Source organism: Nestor notabilis, unplaced genomic scaffold (genome assembly GCF_000696875.1).
Source record: "Nestor notabilis isolate BGI_N333 unplaced genomic scaffold, ASM69687v1 scaffold3594, whole genome shotgun sequence".
In the NCBI taxonomy this organism is placed as follows: domain Eukaryota; kingdom Metazoa; phylum Chordata; class Aves; order Psittaciformes; family Psittacidae; genus Nestor; species Nestor notabilis.
Window position 1 is genome coordinate 1 of NW_009925930.1, and position 24429 is coordinate 24429.

General features: G+C 38.9%; 1 protein-coding gene across 1 annotated transcript; it reads left to right on the forward strand.

The window, feature by feature from the left end:
- Positions 1 to 8: 8 nt before the first annotated feature.
- SNX18 (sorting nexin 18) lies at positions 9 to 19308 on the forward strand (the record flags this gene model as incomplete). Its single annotated transcript, XM_010013271.1, has 2 exons — positions 9 to 807; positions 18537 to 19308. Coding segments are annotated over 2 exons (1053 nt in total), but the record flags the coding sequence as incomplete, so codon positions are not given.
- Positions 19309 to 24429: the final 5121 nt, after the last annotated feature.

The following is a 24429-nucleotide window of genomic DNA, read 5'->3' on the forward strand; positions in this document are numbered from 1 at the left end:
CCTACCCCTTCCAGTGCTCCATTGAGGACCCCACCAAGCAGACCAAGTTCAAGGGCATGAAGAGCTACATTGCCTACAAGCTGGTGCCCAGCCACACCGGGCAGCAGGTGCACCGTCGCTACAAGCACTTTGACTGGCTCTACGGGCGCCTGGCTGAGAAGTTCCCTGTCATCTCCGTGCCTCACTTGCCTGAGAAGCAGGCCACCGGCCGCTTTGAGGAGGACTTCATCTCCAAACGTCGCAAAGGCTTGGCTTGGTGGATGGACCACATGTGCAGCCACCCTGTGCTGGCTCAGTGCGATGCCTTCCAACACTTCCTCACCTGTCCTAGCACGGACGAGAAGGCCTGGAAACAAGGCAAGCGCAAGGCTGAGAAGGATGAGATGGTAGGTGCTAACTTTTTCCTGACCATCAGTGTCCCCACAGGCCCTGGGGCCAGCCTGGACTTGCAGGAGGTGGAAAGCCAGGTAGATGGCTTCAAAGCCTTCACGAAGAAGATGGATGAGAGTGCCCTGCAGCTTAATCACACGGCCAACGAGTTTGCCCGCAAACAAGTCACTGGTTTCAAGAAGGAATACCAGAAGGTGGGGCACTCCTTTAAGTGCCTCAGTCAGGCGTTTGAGCTGGACCAGCAGGCCTTTTCAGCTGGCCTCAACCAAGCCATAGCCTTCACTGCAGAAGCCTACGATGCCATCGGGGACCTCTTTGCAGATCAGCCACGGCAGGACCTAGATCCCGTGATGGATTTGTTAGCGCTGTATCAGGGGCATTTGGCAAACTTTCCAGACATCATCCATGTCCAGAAAGGTAACATCCTTACATGTTTTCTGAAATGATTGAGTTTTATGTATCAGTAGTATGCATGCAGATGTAGGGACCAGGGGCTAAATTTGCCCTGCATCTGGCTTGCCGGCCTTGGGTTAAATCTTCCCACGTTTGTTCAGGTAAGCATGTTAAAAATAAAAAAAACAAATCAAGTGACAGTTTTTGTTCTGTGCCAAAGGTCTGGACATAATTGGGAATTTGACTGGTCAGAGGTTGCTGCATTCGGCTGTGTGTCTTTGAAAGAAACCACATCTGCCTATACTGCTGATTCAATTAAAGATTAATGAGCTTGTTTACAAACCCTGGAAATCAAGTGGTATGAAAACACCTATTACTCTTTACGCATGTTAGGTGTCTTAACTCTCTGATCTACCAGGTAATAAATATAAAGGAATCTGAAGATGCAGGTTGTCCTCCCATTAACCACCTTCTTTGAGGTGTACATGGTGGTATGTGCGTTTTGCAGTGTCAGACAGTCATATGGGATGTTTAAAGCTGCTGAGGTTTCTCAGTTTGGCCATGCATTAAACTCTCTTGGTGCCTTTGAAAGTATAATGGTCTGCCACAGGGTTCTTAGTTGGAGTTTTTCATCCTTTGCTCCTATTATCATAAAGAGATGTTGCTCACCTGTTACGCTTTCAGCATCTTTCTAGCTGAAACATGCTTCTGAGGTTCAGATTGCTGCTTGTATGGTGCTTTGTGATCTGGCAGAGAGAAAGAAACTCTGGAAAATAAAGCATCTCTGCTTCGTAACTAGTGACATTTGTTCAGAGGAACAGAAGTTTGTAGCGCTATGTATGTATAGACAATTTCTCTGCAGTGAAATTAATGATATTCTTATATTCTCCATTGTGAGCAGACTAGCCCTCATTCATTCTTTTTGCTGTTATATACCTTACCCATAGCTTTCAACTCCCAAGATAAGGGAGGTGTGGGGATTGGAGCTGTGAAAGAGGTCAAGAAAACATACATACGCTCTGCGGAAATGGACGTATGTAACAGTTACCTGAGAAAATGCATGAGCTTTATTGAGAATTAATTTGGAGGTTAGTAAGCGATGTTCTGCATCCCAAGAGGCAGAGCTTGAATTGTCACCCACAGTGAATCAGTCTTTTGTGTCCTTACATGACATTTCCAGGGTGTTTGCATCTGAAACAGGACCTTGAGTTTGATGATAAAAGAGTTGGGAGAGGTTTTTTTGAAGAGATCAAAAAGGCAGGCTTCCGGGAGGTATGCATTATTGCTGGGAAGATCCAAGGAAACATTTTGCACAAGTGTGCAATTTGTTGTATTTAATAAAGAAAGCTGTTCATGAAAATTGCATACATCAAATTCACATCTCCATTCTGCTGTCAAATCTTGAAAATCGTGAGTGGAAATTTAAACAGTAGTAATACAATTTTGAAGAGAAGAGGGAAGTGTGCAGTCTAACCTCTGAGCAGTTATTCTGCTGGCTGGTGCGGCGTGTTCTGATAACAGCTTACAAGTAATTTAAATTTGTAGTGAAGGGCAGCCTTGTCAATGCCTTGTGTTTAGGAGTACAGCATTTTTAAAGTGTGTTGTCAATAAATTATAGGATTATATGTAAGCCGTTAGAAAAAAATAAATGGAAGGATTTTGTATTAGGTGGAAAAAACCAGAAGATTATGTACACTATTTAAATAATATATCATCAGGCTTTAAGGCTACATGGATTCTCCACTGCATAATTTTTGGAGATGTGACTTTGAAGAGAGGATTTGGAGCAAGATATGTGCTTAACTCAACCCTCTTTCTTCTACAGTTCTGCGTGAATTTGCGCATACTGCTGGTTAGGTTTACCTTCTTGGAGGAAAGTTCATCTGAGCGTGCTTCCACTAGAGCAATACATGAGCGTGACGCAGGTAGAATTGATTTTGTGCCAGAGCACTGTCCTGCAGCTGGTTGGAGAAACGTACAGCCAGCCTGCATGCAGCTCTTAATGCTCCAGCACCTCTGGGCTAACGGTGCCCTTGCCATCCAAAAATGGCATGGGCTTGAGAGGCTGGCACCTTGCCCATCCGTGTTCATGATAGAAACAGGGTTAGAACAGGGTTATGTGTTCGTTGTTGTCATTCCTGTCACAAAACAAGCAAACAGGAGGAAAACTGAGAGGAAAAACGTTTTTTTACACCCAGTGTACTGCTGTTTTGTTATTCTTCAAAGTTACTTGTAGCAAGGTATAACTTTTCAATTCCAAACTGTAAACTTCAGATGAAAATACGAACTGTTTGATATTATTACATCATAAGAGCTTTCTTTTAAATTTACTGTCTGAAATAGTAGCCAATTTTGAGAATTATTATTGTCTGTACAGACTAAACAAATACCTGGTGATGGTCATAGATCATCTGAAAAATAGAGTTGATGTGTTTTTCTTCAAGTGTTTTATTTTCTACTGTACATCTTTGTGCAGTAAAATGGCCCCAAAAGTGACCTTGGAAGTGGTAGAAACAGTAGCCAGGTTGATGCATTGCTTTCATGGCTGTGCTTTTAAAAAGATTAACTCTGAAGTTAGGGGTAGTTCTCCTTTGTTTTCTACATAGTGCAAATATATTGTCCATTTGGGATAAAAAACGAGGTGATTTCCAGACTGCATGTCTGGATTTCCCTAGACCTGAGAAGGACCAGAAAATAAAGGCAGTTGTGCCCAAACCATGCCCGTGTCTGTGGGTAGAATATTCAACTGCATTGTCCTGTCATGTGTTTGCTGTACAGGAGACAGTTGAACAGCTCCTGAATGTGATTCAGAAGTGTGTTTTGTGGTATGGACTGAGAAGTCTGCTTGTCTGGTTTTTTTAAATCATTTTTTCAACTTCTGCAAGAAGGACAGAGAATCTCTAAATCAGAGACAAAATTTTCTGGCTGTTTAGGCTTTGTCTTTTCTTTTAGAATTAGAAACCAAAGCCATGCAAGCCCCGCTGTTGCTTTATTGGTGAATTAGCAGGAAAATGTGTTAACTGTTGTGCTTTTATTTGCTCCATGGTCCAGGTCTTACTGCATCCTGTGTTGAGGACATCATACATGATCTGAAGTGCGTCATTTTGGTCACTTGTGTGAAACGTGAACCAGTGGACTATGGGAATATTTTTGGACTGTTTATTAACTTACTAGTACCATGAGCATTATATGAAATGGCAGTAGTTGCAGTGGGAGATTTTAAAAGATTCCTTCTGCCTCCTTCATCTCAAGCTCCTAGTGTTTAAGGAATTTTCTGTGAGAGAAGGAAGAGTTGAAGTTCCTGTTTCAGAAGAGACAGAGGAAAGATCTGAACTTTTCTGTCCCACATGCCATTTGAGGTTCAACTTGTCAGCACTTTGTGAGAGACCTTACCCGGTTTCATGTGTGCTCCAGTCCAGGTCTAAAGATTTAATTGGATGGAGCCCTACAGCAGAGAACACGCTGAGTTGGAAACCCTATGTCTCCATTTGGAAGTGCTTGGTTTGAGAGTCCCAGTGAGCCTGGCACTGAGCATATCAGCCCCAAGGCATACCTCCCTTACAAATGAGTTGTTGTTTTATAGGTTTTCTTTGGAAAATAAGGCAATTAGGGAAAAACTGGCACCTGCAGGGGTAGATGATGGCAAAGTGGTGTCTTGAGCATCTAAGCACCCAAATACTTGTATGAATCTAGCCATCAACCCTCCGTAGGTAAATGCTTCTGAAGTTCTTGCATGAAAGTATTCCTGTGCATACCTGTGTTTCTTGGAATGGAAGATCCAAATATGTTAGATATACTTGTACTCAGCTTTTCTTTAGCCTCTGGCAAAATATTTGTATAAGAGAAATATTAAGTTCAGTCGGCTCAAAACCTAAGCTACACTTCTGTAATTTTCTTCTGTAGAACTCGAGTGTTTTTCAAGAAATAACTAGTTTCAGTTGCTTTGATTTTGAAAAGAAAAGCAGCCTTCAAACTTCATTTGTAATTACTTTGTGTGTGTGTGTGTTTTTAAGGTCTACTTGTGGAAAATCCCTAAGCAGTTTTCACAAAATAATTCCTAAATATTAATTGCTAGAGCTTCACTCAACTGATGAGATCTTCTGACTTCAGTAATCTTCAACATAAATGTTCACTGCAGGCCCATGCAAGTTCAGATTCAGAAAGTTTATGCATATGTGAGAGTTTGACATCATGTATGCTTGTGCTCCAGCTCATGCTTGTCTGGCTGTCTTGTCTTCATATTTGTTTAGTGAGAGTAGGGAAGTTAGAGGTTTTGGGATTTCTTTCTTTTAACTTTTTTTTGAGGCATTACTATAATTGGCCTTTTGTGATTCCTGAAAGAGGAAGAAATACTAACTCACCATTTCATCTCTGCTTTCCAGATTTCTCCTTTTTCTTAACATTATGGTGTCAATGTTAGACAAACTTTTGATTATGATTGTTGCAAAAAAGGTTTGAGAAAGTGGTCTAAATGTTTTCTCAGATGTAGGCAGCAATTCTATTTTCTGCATGCCAAAATTTAAGATAATTATTTTTTTAAAATAACCAAGTGACCCACTGTTTGTGAAAACTAAAATAAAGCAAATGGTCTTATTTACTTGAAGCAAACGTAATTCTAGACATTGGCTTTAAAGAATGTGTTGAGTGTGTTTTTAGAATGTCTTAAAAAATTAAAGGCAAAAAAACATTCCAGCTGGAAATGCATCAGAATTTCAAGCATCAAGAAAAACATAAACAGCATTGAAACCTGGAACTCTGTAACATTTTCAGCAATGTTGTTTTTGCAGGGGGAAGGAGACCAGTATGCGTGTTCATGAATAAATCAGACTGGTCAAAATTCATACCTAAAATTTTATATCACAGTGTAAAAGCAGTGCTTTTCTCTCTTGCTTACTTTCCAGCCTCTTGATTTGTTGTGCAGATGTGTTTTATTCCATCCCTGTTTTTACTTTTATCCACCTTTTTTTCTTCCCCCTCTGTCCCTCCAATACATACACTTTGCATAGGTTCAACTCAGGTAGCTGCTGGCTAAGAGCTAGGCATGTAATTCTAGCCAGATGACCCTTACAGCAGTAAAAAGAGATGGGTACCTGCATTTCATCTGTTTAAGGACTTCGATGAGAATGGATGAGGATGGATTGCTCCATGGTGACTTGTACTTTTTGCCTCCCCTTTGCTGTTACACTGATGATGCTGCATTGTCTGCTTGCTGCTGAATCACCCAGTATTTGAAGGTAACCTGAAGGAAACTAGACTTTAAGATGACTAATATGTGAAAAAATTTTCACATTTAGAAAGTGTATAAAATTATAGCTTCCTTACAGTGTGTGAAATCAGAGGATAATAATAAACAAGACTAAAATTGAGCAGTAGCCTTACTTGAAGAAGATTAAACAGAAAGAGGGGAAAAAAGTACTCTGCCTAAAAGATGCATGGGTCTTCTTGAAGTATGAATTTTGGGGTTTTTTAATTTTATGCTCCCCCCACAATCTCTTCTTACCTTAGCTTTCTAAGGAAGCAAGATTCATGCAGTCATGATGTCTTTCTCTTTCTGTTACCTTTTGAAAAACCGCTGGCCTAATACCATCCACATTTGGTGACAGAGACACATTTCATAGCTGATAAAACCCCTTTCTTTCAAAAGCAGCTGGTAGCAGAGGAAGGCTCTAACTGTTTGTCCCACAGGAGAGACTGCACATGTTGCTGCACACAGGAAAGTCTATCCACACTGCACACTTAGTTCTAAGCAGGCTTGAGAAGTTTTGGTCACACCTCTAAGTCTGACCATGGGCAGTGCATCTCTTGTGCTCTTACAGGTACTTGCTCACCATAGGCAGCAAGACTCTATCTACTGGGAAAACCCTGTGGGCAGCTAGAGAGTAGCAGGTCATTGTAGTCATTCACGAATTGAAAATTAAATTGTAGAATGAGGAAGTACTTTTATTTCGAAGACTATGTAATACCTTTCCAGCTTGAAGCTTATGAAGAATCTAGATAGTGAGATGGTTCTTTTGCAGCTGAGGGAGCTCCAGGTCTTGCCAAAGTGACTTCAATCCACACGGGGAAGACAACAATTGGTAGACTGCAAACGGAAAGTATTTCCCAGAGCTCTTCCAAGTCTTTGTAAGCATATTACCAAAATCAAACAAACTGACTGATTTTTTATTTATTTTTTTTTATTTTGCAAGTAACCTTTGAAACAGGGACATGTTTCAGCCTTTCCAGCATCTTTCCATAACGTCATTGTTAGACTTTGTTTGAACAGTTAAAATGCCAAGTTAATGTGTGCAGACTGTATAAACTCATCCAGCTTGTATACCTTACTTATTTTAAATTGCCTGATTCAAATAGCACAGAATTTGAAAATTCTAATTAAAAAATGAAATCACATTTGGCTTAGCCCTCAAAACATGAGTCTTATCAGCAGGCTAGAGCAAACAAATGGCAAACACTTTCTTGTCTGTATCTTTCATGACAGCCTTGAGGATTTAAATTAAACAAAAATAAATAAATTAAAAAACCCAGTAAAAATGTGTTTTAAATTTTGGAGTGGATTCTCATGAAATGAGTGACAGAATATACACATTTAAACAATCTGTTCAGTTCTTGTCAGTGACTTTGTTTTGTTATTGTAGCAGAGCTGGAAGATGTGTGACAGTTTCCACCTTTGTTTTAGGTAGATACGCATCATGGATGGACAAATTCTGTAATAGTAATGAACTATACTACCCTTTTTATGCCTACATGCAATTATTTCATAACAATGGGAAAAGCAGATTCATGCTGTTACTGGGAGTTTGCATTGCTCTTTTGTCCAGTGGTAAAGAAGTAACTTGCTGTTCTGGGATTTCTTTTTTTTTTTTTTTTTTTTTTTTTCCCCCGGGTTTACAATTGCAAATCTTTTTATGTGTAAATAGTTGTGCTGGCTATCTGGCAGCATACTGAAGAAAGATTCATTTTACCAAATACCATGATAATGACACTACATTTTCAATCTGCTTGCAGTTTTTTATGTAAGCCCAAACTCAAAGCAGCAGACCCCTTCTTCCTAAAACGGCAGACAGTTCTCTTCTACCTTTATAAAACTACAGTATACTCTATGTATTATAGGAGGTACTATAGTAATATATTAATTCAATAAGGTAATATATTTAGTTTAAAATTAACTATATAATGTGTAGCATTTCTTTTACATAATATGATTATAGCATTATATTATTAGAATGTTCAAATTGTCTTTCAAATTGTCTGCTTTTGTTTTACATAATGTATTTGAATTGGTGGCACTAATGATGGTTTACCTTATGTATTTTTCCTGCAACAACAAGCCTCTTTTTTTTTGTCCTTAGAGAGGTACAGTAGCATTCAAATTGCTAAGAGAGAACATTTAAAGGGTACTGGGGAAAAAGTGGAGCAGTATCTGAATTTCATTTGGATCTGGGTTCTCTTCCTGTGAATTTGTGTTAAACTGCCTATACATGCTTTATTTGCTCATCTTAGGATGGTAGTGGAGCTAAGCAGATGACGGACAAGCAAACACCGTAAGTAGCACTCGCTCTTTGCTTCCCTTCAGCCTTTACAGAGAATGACAACCAAAACCCGGTCTTTCATAGAACACCAATAAAGAAGGGATTTAAGAGCCAGTGGAACCTGCATTTTACTTGCTGCTTTCAAAAATGGTGTATGGATATCAATATGCAGTGTTACCTGTCTTCTGTCCACCCACATCCCATGAACCTTACAAACACTCTGAAGAAGTTACCATTTAATACAACGATGCTTACATCCATTTGTGCCACGGTTTCTATTCATCTTCTAGTCATCTTATATTCATTCATCTTCCAGAGGAAACATTTCAGCTTATATGCAGTTAAACAGTTTTACTGAAAATTAATTTATATCATGTACGCACAGCATCATTTCTGTTTAGACTGTTGTCTTGAAGTCAGCATTATGTAGATGTCATTTACAAAACCTGTTTAGAGACTGTAGCATCATTATAACAGAAAAAATGCCTGTCCTTAGCATCCTAATTGGGAGAAACTAATGTTCAGAGCCTATGATGACCAAACTGTCATAGACCAACCTAAATTCTGGAAAAACAGGTATTTAGTTTAAAAGCCTGTTTGGTGCCCCGTTTGGGTGTAAACTAGTAAGAAGTACTTGCAATCACTTTCAGCTTGGTTCTTCTGCATATTGTAATCACTTAAATTTTCAAGTGTGTCCACCCTGAAAGGCATGACTGGCTTTCTAATGGACTAATGTACTGTTTCTCCAGTGACCAGCCTAGCTTAAGTTTCATTCCCTGCAGTCTGCAGTGTCAGCTGAAGCCATACTAAAGAAAAACTCCTTAAATGGTACATGTGACTGTCAAAAAGTTCAGACTGCCTTAGGATTGGGCAAAACCACCATTACCTAGTGTTTGCTTCTCAGGCTGGGGTGCAGAATGTTCTGTTTGTGATGATGGAGAGCAATATGCACAGTTAAAAATCTGGATTTTAAGGTCAAATTGTTCCTGAAAGGCCTCTTTTCACTGTAGGTACCTGTGAAGTCAGAACTACTCATTAACACAGTTTGAATATGCTTTAGCAGTGAAAATAAGGTCATTTGTTTGCTCAAAACACTGTTCATGTACAGTACGTCTAAAGATACATGTTTTAAAGTCTCTGTGTTCAAGATTTGAATGGAAAATTTCCATCTGCTTTTTCACAGTTTTTACATGTCATTACCTAGCACTGTGGGCTTTTCTTATTTTGTTAACGAGGTTATGTGGGGCAGTAGGTGCAATAAACTGATAATTCTGTAATACTTCTTTCATTCATTTTGCCATCTTGGGCTCACCTCCTATTATTAACAGTTTCAAGGGCAAACTATAGCTTGTTGCTCACATAGCAAGTGTGTTGTAGCATGGCCCAGCAAAACATTCATACTGGAGGTGCTGCACACCAAAGCTTGTAGATTCCTCTGGGGGTCTCTGGAACTGAAATGCAAATTGCCAGTGTGATAATTTTAATGTTTTCAGTACCATGAGCATTTTGGAGCCTCTGAACATGCACAGGTATGATTACAGTCCTTGTAGATTTGGATAAATAAATTTGCCATGTATGCCTTTCCTATGTGTGTGGACACCAGCTGGCAGATATATGCACAGTAAGTCTAATCAGGTCTTAAGTATCACATTATTTAAAGTAAAATTAAAAAAAAAGCTTTCTTAGACAATATATAGTATCAATTAACCCTGGTAGTTCTTTAAAATTAAGTGACATTTGATACTCTGCACTCTAACACCATCGTTAATTAGTTATATATTAATTAATGTATATGTGAAAACCACCAGATGAGCTTAAAGTTAAGTTTCTGCAATCTCTGGCAAAGACTGTTTTATTTACGTGTGATGTCTGAATTGTATAGATTAGAAGGTGATTTCATTTTGAACTGAAGAATGCGTCTGGGTGACAGCTTTGGATGAGCTTTGGAACAGGGTAACTGGAAGAACAAATAATTCTGTCTGACATTAATAATCCTGCAGTCAGTGTTAACCTAGATGTTAGCGCAGTACTGTAATTTATAAGCCTAGATTTATAGGTTAGTATTATTTTATTCTGGGAGTTTTATGAGCAATGGGCAACAAAACAATAAAAAATTAAGCTTGCTTTTTTTAACTGTTGTTAGGTTGCAGATTCTAAAAGCATTACTGCTGTTTTCGTGTATGTAAATAAAACCCTGTAATACTAAAGTAATTACAGTTTGATATTTTTATATTTCTAACTTTCACTACGGAAAAGAGAATATTGCTGAAGTAGTTTTGTACCCTTAAGGAGAAGAATATAATCTGTGTATTAGACTGGTTTTGAAAACTTGTGTTGGCACTTTCAGAAAGAACAAGTGACTTCATCATTTTGCCTTTGATGTTGGAGATTGCTTGCTTTTTACTGTTTTAAACTGTAAAACCAGATTTTAAAGTAGCAAGTCATTCCTACTTTAATTACTGTAGTGGTACTTTGTGACATTTCTTTTATACAGTTCAGTCTCTACTGGAGAAGTCTTCTGGTTTCAATTTCAGGCAAATTCCCATTATGCTGCTTTCCATTACAAATCTTGGCCAGGAAATGTAAAGAATTTGCAGAATCTCAATGTCAGCGTCTTTTGTTAATCTTTTCTCACAGCACTCTTAAGCAAATAATCTGTCAATATAGTAAAATCTCTATTCTGCTACACACGATTTCATTGTTTCATTTTGAATTGAGAGGGGTGAGTTTAGGGGCTCTTTCCTGAGTATGGTGTAATGTTATGTATAATCTCATGTGGTGGTTCTGCAACTTTCCTTGTGTTGGAGCTAATGGTTGTATAGCCCTGGGCTGAGCTGGATCACATAACTAAGCCATTGATAAACCTAAGCCATCTCCCTCCCCTCCAGGCCAAATGCAGGTTTTTATTGGATTGGTCATTTGAGTCATCCCTTAATAATATCTTCGTTTGATCTGGTGTTAAGTGGGATGGCCATGTAGACAGGCTTTTTCTGACAGCAGTCTCTGGATTAGTGGTAATGTCATTTTCTCCAAAGTAGTTTCTTTGAGATGGATAAATCAAAACACTGTTACACACATGTGGGCTACCCAGGTCTGCAAGCAAAGAGCTGTGGTTAAATAATCTCACTGTTAGGTAAGGAAAAAGAAAGCATTTCTAGTTATGTTTTCTGCTTTTGTACCCTTTAATGAGAGCAACATAATTAATATATTGTTTTTTCCCTTTTAGGATGGTGTCTCATATTAGAGAGAGTGTCTTGTAGTAGAAGTAAAGCAAACAGAGTTGTTAGACTAGTTCAGAGCTCTCCCATAAATAGAAAGTAGCCTGCTTTGAGCAACACATTACACTTCCTGTTAGACAATTTAATATGACAGGCATCTGAATGGTGTGGAAATGTAACTTGTTTTACTTTTTAGCAAGTAACGCACAAAATTTTATTTTGTACTTTGCTGTAAAAAGATGAAATATTGTTTATTGCACAAGTCATTTTATTTTCACAAGATTTCTGAAATACAACTGCTGAGAGATTTTATTTGTCAAACCTTGGTGTTTCTTTGAAGATCACAGTGTTTTCTGATCTAGCTGTCCTTCCCTGTGAAGGAGCCATCTCTCACAGGGGCCTTCAGACTTTGACACAACATCTTTCTGTTGCATCAAAGCCTGTTGGCTGGGTGATTTCTCAAAGGTGGTAATCAAGAAATGGTGCTTTTTGGTTTTGCTAGTTACCAGTGATGACAGAGCCAGAGCAATCGCCCTCCTTTGGGTTTTTTTTTTTCCATTCTGCCATTTTTATGGCTGTTGTCCTTTTTGGTATCATTTGCTATTAGGGTCTACAAAAAGAACAAGAACAGGTTCATGGTTGGAGGAGCTGGTGGCCAGGTGCCCCATTTCTGTCCCTCTGAATAGTTACTGCTTCTCACCTGCAGCACAACCAGTGTCCCCAGCAGTGTGCTGGCTCCTGCTCGCCTCCCACCTGGCAGGGCCAGGTCCAGCCAGAGAAAAGGCAAAGAGCTGTCACATGAGGAACAGTGCAATCTATTGGGCTGGCACCCAGCTCACTGCTTCAGTCTCCCACCCTCCCCCAGCTCCATTAAAAATGCACTTCAGAAAGTAACACTCTTTGTAAGAGATCATTGGGAACCACTGGATTAACTTTTTTGTCCCCCATTCATTCCCTTTGCAGTTGTTTTACAATAATTCTTTGACTCAGGATGTAGAGTAACACAAACATGGTTATTTGCTGAAAGAGAGATTGTTGTAGTCATAACTGATACACATGTGAACTGGTGTCTCAGTATTAGCGAAAGAAACCTACTTTCTCTGTTCTAGCAGAATTCATCACTGAAATGAAAGAAATGTTTTAATAACTGCAGTGATAAAGGCATTACAACAATAGGATCTAAAAAATTAACTTGGTTCCTACAAGCTGGGTGAGCTTTAAGTTTAGTATTTCCTTCTGAAGAGGATGGAGTAAGGAGGTGGCTGCTCTTTTCTCACAAGTAGCAAGTGATAGGACAAGAAGTAACTGCCTCAAGCTGTGCCAGGGGAGGTTTAGATTGGATATTCGGAAAAATTTCATCACCGACAGGTTGGTCAGGCACTGGAACAGGCTGGCCAGGGACGTGGTGGAATCACTGTCCCTGGAAGTGTTCACAAACCATGTAGGTGAGTCTTGTAGTGACATGGATTAGTGGTGAATGTGATAGTTCCGGGGTAATGGTTGGACTTGATGATCTCAAAGGTCTTTTCCAACCTGGTTGGTTCTATGATTGGAGTAACATACTGAAGACATTCATATATGGGTGACTTAATGGATGATACATGTTCCTGGGAATGACTGTGAATCGCTGATCTCCCTGAGTTCAACAGATACTTACTGCTGCTTCGAGTGCTGTTTTATTCTAGCAATGTTGAGCTGATGCTTCTGTGTGTCATCCTGTATGCATTATTACTGTATACAGTGAAATCACTTCTGTGGCCATCAGAAATGGTGATACTGTTATGAACAGTATCAGTATCACAATTAGTGCTTGTGTTTTTTAAGTATGGAGCAGGCCCAGCCATTAAACAGATGTCCACTGTAGTAAGCACTGTTGAAATACAGAGTAAAAAGAGCTCCTGCCCTGACAAATTCCCTTTCTCTCAGCTTGTCTTTACTTGCATTAGTAACTTCTGACACAGCTGACGTTTTACTGCTGATAGCTGTATGCAGTGCTTGAAAGCTGATGTTCAGGTACTTTAGGAAGAGGTGGGAATGGGACAGTGGGATGATGGTATACCCTTAGCAGTTATGTTCTTTGGTTTCTGATCGTCTGTGCTGGCAGGAACAGTGCAGACATGACTTCATGTGAGACAAAGGAAGTGAGTGAAGAGCAGTCTTGATTGCAGTCTTCTAGAGCTGAGCCCCAAAACTTTTGCCTTCAGGTCACATTGCAAGCTGCAACTTGGACGAGTGTCATGTACACTAGGCATGAAGAACCAGTGTGGGGCTGGCTGCTGGTAGGCTGATTATACCATGCAATTTGAGAGCTTGGAGATACGTATGCTTCAGCACATGATTACATGTAATAAGCGTAGTTACAGTGTGGAGGGAGAGTGAGGTCAATTTTGAGTATGGATTCATATCCACATTTAGGTGAATCTTCACACAATCTCCGAGCATTTATTGGTGTAATAAGACTACAGGTGATGTGAAAATCTTTTGTTTGACCCAAACCTGTGTGCTTTCAGGTTCTGGAATTCTTTTTTTTTTTTTTTTTTTTTTAATTTTTCTGAATTTAGAGGAATCTTTGTGCTTCATTGCAACATTATGCTTACACGAGCAACTTACTGACTCAGTGCACTTCTCTTTTTCCTGATACTTCTTCAGCACCCATTTAGGTTGCTGTTTGTGTTGTGTGGTTTACAGCTTGGAATTAGTTATTTCTAGCAGCAATTTTATGTTGTCCGTCTTCTTGACTGATAGCAGGTTACTATAAATGTTCCTTGTTAAATGTGTTTATATCATCTTGTGTTGTCTAATCTCATACTTCAAAACAAGTACTTCAAAACAAGTACTGAAACCTGCGAATTTCTTTTAAACCTTTAGCAGCATTCCGTGAGCACCACTGTGTTTAATATCAGACTTTGGGCAATGAAAACCAGCATTCACATCTGCTTTTCCCCACCTTTAAGAACAGAAATAGATGTAGCACAGCTTTTTGCAGCGTCTTTGATCCAGGCCCTTTTCACTGTTTGAAAGCTAGTCCTGATTACTAGAATGTGATCTTCTGACAGAAGGTTTTTTCATTGGACCAGAAGCTTTAAATGCACAGGAAGGCTTTACAGACCCTATACAGCTGGAGCTGAAAAAACCACAAGAATTTATTTTTATGTATTACATCCCTCTGGGAACAGTGCATTGGTGGATATTTATCCCAGACTTGTATTTAGCAGAAGGTCTTCTTAAGCTAATATGCATTAGGAGGTGGCTCCTTCTGTTTCTTTTCCCTGAAATGTGTATTAGCCTTTTCTAGGGCTGCCATAATTCTGCTTTTTAAATACATCTTGCTATTTTGGGTTGTTCGAACCAATGCCAGATGTTCATATCACTAAATGCAGAAACCAGGGGATCTTTCTGCAGGTGTACTTAGACTGAAGGGGACTTGTTCAGCCTCAACAGCCTGCCAGGTGAGCAGTGGGAGCTTGGAGGTGCTGGATTAGATGCTGAGGGTGATGGATAGCTTAGTGAGGATGGAGGTGGGGAAGCTCATGGTGTACACCCTGAGTTGACAGGTTCGGAGTTGCAGGCTAGGGGGCATTAGAGGTTATTACCATGGGACCCATTCCCTGCTCTAGCATCTCTGAGCAAGACCCTTGTTTTCAAGCAGGGATGCATGCAAGGGCCTACTCTCTGTTTCTCAATTCCCTCACACTGTCTTACTCCCCCACTTTCACCATTAGAAACCTACACAGATCATTGCACCCTCAACATCAATGAATCTCTGCTCTGGCTCAGAGTTTTGCTTCTGTGGTTTAAAATGCAAGGGCTGTGGGCTATGGAGAAACATTTAGAGAAAATTTGGGATTAAACGTGGTAGGCTGCTTGCAAAGCTATGCAAACTAATAACACTTTTTTCTAAGATTTAAATCTATGATATAAGTCTACTAAGTCTTGCAAACTTCAGTAGATGCAGAACTAATTAAAAATTACATTTTGGAACAAATGAACGTTTGCTTCTTAAAGTAAAGCATGTGGGGTTTTTTTCTGTGTATTTGGGGAAAGTTCTTTCATTGCCCTAAAATAATTAAAATATTCCTTCTGTTAAGTTATTTTGTGATTGTTTTACTAATAATTCAACACTTCATTTAAAGGCACTTCAAATGAACAAGCAAGTTTGTACTTAAGCATATGTATAAACTTTTGTCCTATATTGCTGACATCCAGTTGTAGTCTATTTTTAAAAGGAAATTCCACTATGGGACCAGTATGAATCCATGTGCATTAAGAGAGCAGTGTTAATGGTTGCAGTTTTTCCCCTTGGATTCCTTTTGCTAATTATAAATCTTTCTCTTTTTCTCTCTTTTTTTTTTTTTTTTAAATGTATAATGCATTATCTGTCTAATCTGAAGGGCTTTAGTGTTTGGTAGTGTATGTTTTAGATGTTTAATGTATGTTTAGATGTTTTAGAATGTATAATTTGAAGATTATACATTCTCCAAAACTCAGTTATGCTTTCAGCTGCTGATGCTCTAAATTTCAGCATTTTTCTTCCAGTTTGGTCATTCTAGAAATAACATCTGAAGCTGTTTCCCACATCACAACTGAACAGTTGTCATGTTTATTTAACCAGCTCCATCTGGCTTCCAGTAACTCCCAAATTTCAGTTTTTCACAGCCATGCATGAATTCCTGCCATGCCCACAGAATGCAGAGAAAAATTTTGGTCAGCCTGGTTTTGTTTGTCGAATGAAGCATCCTTCTTGCAGAAGAGGGGATTAAATATTTTTCATATCATGCCATCCCTCGCAGATTCCTCACCCCTTAGAGGAAAAATTACAGATCTTCTGGCACAGTCCTACTGCTGGCACCTCTGCATGTGGAAAAGATTTTTTGGTTGTTTTTTTGGGCCAGGGTGGAGATGATGAGGTCAATCTGCTGAAGCAGCCAGTGCTGAGCCTTTAGCTACCTGCCAGCATGCCACTGGGGCCAGGAAGGTGTGGAGCACTGCCATCATTCCACAACCCCCGTGGAGAGCTGCTGCCCTTGGCCTTTGGGCAGCTCTTTGGCACACCCGGGTTCAGAGGGTGGCCTCTGCCACTTGAATACCAGCTTTGTCGGCCATGCAGCCTGCAGTCTGTGCTCACCTTGTTAATAACCTCCCTGTCACAATTTAAAAAGGAAATTCTTTCATCTGGTCTTTCTGCAAGAATATCACACTGGACGTGATGTTCTTATGCTTGCGACTAAGAGCTCATACCAGGGCTACAGGCAGGAGATGTCATGTACAGCACAGCCTAAATGCACATTAAGCAGAAAAACATGAATTTAGTAGTGGAGAAGTACTCATAACATAGGAAGTATTTTCTGAGTGTTTGCATTTAAACTTCCCCCCACTGAATGGAGAAAAGATGTGTGTGCTTCGCTGATCTTAAGAATTTCAGATTTTCTTTATCGTGCAAGACACAATCCCCATTTCATTTAACGAATGTAACAACCTTTTTTCCCGAAGTCTGCCAAATCACCTAGTATTTTAACTTGCTTCTAGTAAGAATATACCTTGAGCCTTCATTCTACCTGACTGCCTGGTGAGGGGCTAGAGGTGGGGAGGGGATGAGCCACAGCAGGCAGAGGAACAAAATGCAGCGAGCAGCAACCTTGCTTCCTAGTTGCCTCTGAACCTGCTATGCATGCAGCAAACCCAGATGCATCCACACACAAGGTCATGTTCTAGATCTGAATTGTAGAGATGTGTCAGTGCAATGCGGGCAGGTGCCTCTGAAATGACTTGTTAAACAGGCACAGGAAGGAAAGGACAGAAGATAGTATTACTGCTGATGAACTGCATTTTTACTGTTTAATGGTGTTTACTACGTATGTGGATTCAGCGTGACAAGAAGACAGACCTGCTTTCCCAGCAGATATTGTCCCACTGGAATATATAGAGAGGTTTCTCTGTTAGCCTGCTGGCTAGTGCCACTATAGGGAGTACAGAAAAGCATTCCTTCATGGCAATGTGAAGGGAGTCGTATCAGGGAACTGTAGTCACATACACAGTAAGAAGTGTAGTCTGAAAGGAGAGTTACAACATTATAAATAGTTAAAGGAACAATGAACTTAAGAGTGATCATAAGGGATGTGAAAGTGTCCTATTACTAACATCACTGTGAGAAGATAAAAACTGGTCAGATTGGGTTTAGTTTTATGAGTAAAATATGTATGCAATATTTAAGGCAAAGCATTTGCTTTATGGGGAATTGAGTCCAATAAAATTAATGTCTTAAGTTATATCTTGGTGTTCTGTCATTGTAAGTCTGCTTTGGGTAGGTCTGGTTTAGGTGATACTTCCATTCTGTAGGATGCATGTGTTTTGATTAGGTATTTGAAGGAGAACTGTTGACTCTTTTGTTCTGTTTTTATTTCTAGCTTTTACAAGACTGTGTTAGGTCTACCTGGATATTTGTGACTTTGAAATAAACTTTCAGATTCTCTAGTTCTCAATAATTAATTTTTGGTATCTAGTGTAAAAGCAGGACAGCGTGTTGGCAAGATTCTGCATATTCAGATCTCCTTTGAAGTTTCACAAAGATTGGGAAAAGTGATGCTTCACAAAGTCCGGTTTCTTAATGAGGTCACTTTTCTAGCATTTTGTAGGCTTAATTTGATCTAATTAGTTTTCTAGTACTTTCATTTTTTTCCCCAGTAGAGGTATATTTATCAGATATTCTCTCAAGGACACCATCTGATTTTTAAGATTGTGAAAATAGGCATAGTTTACTAACTTTTGCAAGCTAGAGCCTTGAAAAAGTGTGGTGGTTTTTAAACAACATTCACTGTTCTGTAATTTTTTTCATATGAAAAAGCTTTTATTTTATTTCTTTTCATTCATACATATATATACACACATATAAATACATTAGAATGAGCCTTATACAAATCCTTCTTGTTATTAAATCACTTGTTAAAGTACAGTAGTTGAGTCTACATTGTCCTCACCCTTCAACTATTTTGTTTTGTTCTTTACACAGGAGCCCTTACCAAAGTAAAGGAGAGTAAGCGGCATGTGGAAGAGGGGAAGATGGAGCTCCAAAAAGCTGAGGGCATTCAAGAACGCTGTAACATTATTTCTTTTGCGACCCTAGCAGAAATTAATCATTTCCACAAAATCCGTGTGAGGGACTTTAAATCACAGATGCAGCATTTCTTGCAACAGCAAATACTCTTTTTTCAAAAAGTGACACAAAAGCTAGAAGAAGCTCTTCACAAGTATGACAGTGTTTAATCTCTGAACTTTGGTTTGTGGACTTCCCTCAGCATGAACGTGACCCAGGCAGCAGAGCAAATGCTGCTGCTGAAGAACTGTTGCCAGTGGCATTCGGTGGTACAAGGATGGTTTTGTGCTCACCTGGAACACCGGTTTAATCTCCAATTATGTAGAAAGGAAACAGTTATAGGGCTATGTAGTAGAAACAGTACCACGCATTGTAACTAAGTTATACTGTGTATGCCTACACTACCATTGTAACTTTTTTGAAATAATGAGTATACTATTTGCCTTATTGCTTTTTAAAATATGGTATTTTAGTGCATACTTTGTAGACCTCAAAACCCTTTGGGTCTTTAAGGAAGTTGGCTAGATAAAAGCCTGCTTCAGATGCCTTTTCACTTTCCTAGATTTGGATTTCCTAAATTCAAATGATTCTCTGTTTACAGACTCCTACTAGAGCAGCTATGTGATTCTGTGCCTTTAGACTCTACTCTATTTTTCCTTTTCTAGTAAGTCACATTTTTATGATTGAATGAATGAAGGGTTGATGCCTATGACAAGAACCGATTATAAAATCTCACAGTGACTGGAAAAAAAATCAGCTGCCATCGAGTTTGCACAGCAAGTACTGTCTTATGACAAGTGTTGGCTCAGAAAGGAGAACTTAAATCTATTCACTTTCCCTGAAAATGGAGACTACTTGTTACATGTAGTAGAATGTTAAGCACATATACAAAAATACACCACTTAATTCCCTTTCTGAAATGAATAATACAGTGAGGGGTTTTTGGGGTTTTTTTAGTATACAGCATTACTGTGAGTGGGTATTTGAAGAGCTAGCCTAATAAAAATTAGGTGTATTAAGGGGATATGAATGCAAGCAATGTTGCATGAACATTTTTAAGTTTCAAATGATCTGCTCATTGTTCAGTTGCTGATTCAGTTTAACTTCAGACTTGCATCTACATTGCCAGTTGTCTGAGTTGAAACTCCACTGTGATTCATTAGTTTACTAAGTTACAAATTTTCAGGGATGTTCAGTAATATAAATGACCTGAAATAAGTCTTGGCTGAACTGACTTGGAAAACAGGTGGCATTTTTATGTTTGTAACACTCAAGAATTAACAATTGTCTTAATTTTTGTATAACTATTTTTGACAAGCAGGGTGCATTTATATATACGTAAACACTATCTTTTAAAGATTTTTCTGGCTTATTTCCCTTTAATTTTGTGTGTTTCCTACCTATTGGTTTCTTACTTATAGGTCAGTATGAAAGAGGGTTTTTATTTATCCTATCTTTTTTCTCCTAAGCAAAAATAACAAAACCTTCAAGGAAGCAAAATGTTTACTTTTTTGTTTTTAATTAAATTAGTAAGACAGCTTAGACAAATGAAAGCCTGGAAAAGGAAGTTAAGCAACAGTTACATTTAAGTACAAATCATTCCTCACCTATGCAGCAGAAACATGCGGTTCTTTCGCTGGATTATATGAGTTTCTGTAGCTTAACTCCACACCTCTGTTTTAAAGGAATAAATGTATGAATGTAGTTTTGGTTTTAGGATTCATCCCCAACTGCTTGGATGTTGCGATTTTGCGCAGTTTGTGTTTGGCAATGCTTCTAGTACATACTCAAAGACGTAAAATACAGAATAATGAAGAGGAAAAAAACAGCATTTGTAAAAGAAAGGACAATCAGTGAAGAAAGACTCCATTTCTAGCTATTAAATGAGTGCTGCAAACAGCAAGGTTGACCATAAAATAAGGACCATAATCATAGGGCTCGATTTGCTCTTTATTTTCCTCATGGTGTCTCGTTCTATTTTCAAAACTCATCACTTCCCCTAACAGCTCTTTCCAGCAGTACTCCAGCTTCCCATATGGTCCCATATGTCTTTTAATTATGTGAGATAGTGATGAGCTAGGTTTGAGCTGAGTTCCATGGCTTACGTTTGCTTAAGCCAGATATGGTTTTATTAAATGTCTTTGCAGTAATTACATCAGACTACAATCAAATTAATTCTATGTGGAGGTATTAAGACCTGTTCAGAAACTGATCTTTGTCCAGTTTACGTATTCTAGTGTTAATGACATGTACATGTCCAGGAGGAAATAAAACTGTGATATGTATACATACAACATTATCAGACAGGTACAGTTTTCCCAAATAAACTGTCATGGCCTTCACCGTACTCTCTTATTTGTGAATTTTTGGGGTAGGTGGTTAAGTTTTGGGGAAGGTGGTTAAATAGGTTAAATTTGATACAACAACAAAGCTTAACTGGAATCCTGGATCTGAATTGTTGCAGTATGCAGAAAGGTTCAAATCTCTATCTGTATTAGTGTCTTCCCTTTTTCCTCACTCAGAGTTGGAGTTAAACTGATATGGGGAGCCTGAACTCCATTAATGCTTACTGCACTATGAGAGAACTGTGGTTTTAATTTTATTTGGTAAAGTATGACACTGAGCACTCATGACTGATGGACTGCTGGATGGTGTGGTCTGAGATCCAAATGCACTCTGCGCTGAAGTGAATGTGTATTGTGTGGGACTGTAGAAGCATCAGAGGAAATCTAACAGAATCCTTTTAAATAAATATGGAGGAAAGCAAATTAGCTCTATAGCACAATATTAAATGCCTTTGTTTTATTCTATTCCTGTACTTTGTTTTTGATGCATCACAATTTCTGCATTGACAAATAGTATTCGGTATACTTGTTGGGAGTTAGAGAGGTTGAATTGAAAGCTGCAAGAAGATCCATCAAGGTACTGGTTGTTGTCTGAGACTTGCAGAGAAGACAGCTGATTCTGTTCATAACTTGTGCATCTTTTCTAGTTTCTCTCTGCCAGATTCAAGGTCCAATGTCACGGTACATTTCATTTAGAAGTGTTGTAACACTCAGCTTGGAGACATTAGTAGAAAACTTATGTGGTGACGAAACATCCAAGGCAAGCACCAACAAAAGCTGGGAAAAAAAAAATCAAAAGACTATGTTGGGTATAAAATTGAAATGTTTTTAGAAAATGTTAATAAACTGCCTCCACTGAAAATACCTACGTTATTTGGTGAGGCACAGTTATCTTTTTGGTGAATTACAACACCCTGTTTGCAGTAGCTTCTTAACTTCGTCAGACCTTCACTATTCCAGCTGACATCTTCCATGCTTCTTGTCTGCTCCAGACTGAATTCTTCTGGGAAACTTCAGTGAAAGTTGTACCGCTGTTTCTCAGAAGGAGATAATAAAAATAAAATAGGGTTTTTTTCTCCTAAAATTCTCTAAACAGTTTGGCTGGAAAGCTTTAGGTCTTTCATATTTTGGAGCGAGGACTTGACATTTGGCAGACATGTTGCCTTTTGCATCCTCACATATGCCTGCTGCACTGCCTGTGAAAAATTTGTCCAAATATTTCCGAGTTAAACTAAGGTTTCTCCACACCCTACTGTGCTCAAGTTTGATGGATAAATTTTCCGTAGCTCCCCTTTGATCCAAGCAATCTTGGTTCTCACCTGGGTGAGCAGCAGCTAAGTGAGACTTTCTCGACAACTGTTTTTTCTCTCATCCAGAAGACTGAGCCTCCCAGACCAGAAGCTGAGCAAAGAAGCAGTTGATAGGACCTGGCATGGCTGCTATTTGAGCATGGCCACAGGAGGAGAGAAGCAGCAGCCTGAAACACCAGATTGAAGTTGGGCCTGGTAGCTACAGCAAGGTGGAGGTCAGAGATAGTCAGGGAGGAACACATGGGGCCAGAGATCAGAAAAGGGTAAGGACCAAAAGCCCTGTGACTTAAAAAGCCTGTTCCTCCAGTCTCTGATTATACCTTGTGCTTCCAAAGCGTTCATGGCCTTTTGCTATTACTAAATAGCTGTAATGAGGAGGCACAAAATGGGTAACTTGAGTTCTGGTAGTGTTCTCTTAATAGAAATTACTTCCTTTGCTTGATAGTCAAATGTCTGATATGGCAGTTTAAAAGTTTAACTCTGTTGATGTACTATAGGCTTTGGGGCTGAAGGAGGTGGTGTAATGCAGTCTCTGTGAAGCAGCACTGTGGGTGTTGGTACAGCTCCATATGTTGTGTTATCTGTGTTTTTTACTTGGGAAGGGAAGCAGGAATCAGTTTAGGAAACTGTATTAAAGAAAGCTAAGATTGATCATTCAGTAAAAAAGTTAGGAAATCTCAGAATTAAAGTTGCCTGTGTAAGTACACAAAATAAATAATTCGCATGAAAGACGTGCTCTCCATTTTGTGTAGGCTTGAGTTTCAACCCAGGACTTACTCTGAAAAAAGCCCTGGGCATTCACAGTTTTCGCTGAAGGTTATGGACATTGTGCTTTGAATAGAGAAAATGCTACAAAATGCAAAGTTCTCTGGAAAAAAAAATAATCAAGAATTCATTTCTTTAGGTAGACCACCACAAACTGGAGGACATTTGCAGTCTGTCAGCTGCAAATAGAAAATAATAAACTGAGCTCATTTTGCTGGAATGTTGCAAATATAAACTAAAGTTTTCAGAGATTGCTTTATTAAGCTTTAAAAAAACCACACTCAAACCCTCCTAAGGAAATTAATACTTAGTCTTCAGAATGAGGTGTGAATATTATTTGGGAAATAAGGTTAGGGTCATGTGTAGAACAGCGGGATAAAATAAGCCTCTAGAGGAATCTCAGGTACTCTTCATTGAGTGGATGGAAGGAGAAAGACCTTCCCAGAAAAATCATATGCAATTGTGTCTTTGGAGCCCATTTTTGATGTATATTCAAAGAGAAGCTGAATTAGTCACATGGGTTACCTTACTTCTACATTTCTTAAGTTTGGAGATGCTGGTTTTGTGATTTCAGTCATTTCTCAGTGTAACACAGCGCAGTGTAGTACATGCTATACATAGAAACATAAATTCTGTGTAACATATACAAGTAATGTAACTTCAGTATACTTCAGACTCATGCAGTTAGCAGCAGAGCTCAGGCATACACTGAGTTAATACTAATGACTTTTAGATAAAGTAAAACTTAATTTTCTGAAGTTAAAAGATGTCTCCCATACAAGCTGTCTGATAGATTTGCTGCTTGGCAACTCCATTTAAAACTAAGCGCTTAATTTGGTTCCAATTTGAAATCAAGGGGAAATTTTTTTCCTTGGCTCCACTGGGAAGACTATCAGGCTCTGCAAGTCAGAATTACATCTCTAGGAATCCAGAGTATTCCCCTCCTTTGCTGATAAAATTGAACCTAGCCTACAGAATTTTGAAGCTGCCTGTCAAAAAGCTCTTTCCTGTAATTTCAATAAAAATACACTCCTGGTGGTTTAGGGAATATGACATTATCATTTGAAACAAAAAAAAAATCGGAAGGAACATATGGGGGATTTACTGGTTTTAATTTTAAAAGACATTTCCAAGGAACATGCAAACATTCTGTGAGAAGATAAGATCAGGAGGTTTTAATTCTTTCTTCTCTTTTAATCCCTATAATTGACAGTAACAGCTGAGTTTTTATTGACAATGCTTCACAGAGGAGCATAACATAAATACACAAAAAGTTAAGGAGTTAGGTGACGCAGCACAAGGTTCTGTTTGTAGTGAGTTAGGGTGGCTGTATGTCTCACAGTTGGTACTGATTCACCGCATGCTATTTTTTAAGATTTTCCTTTTGGC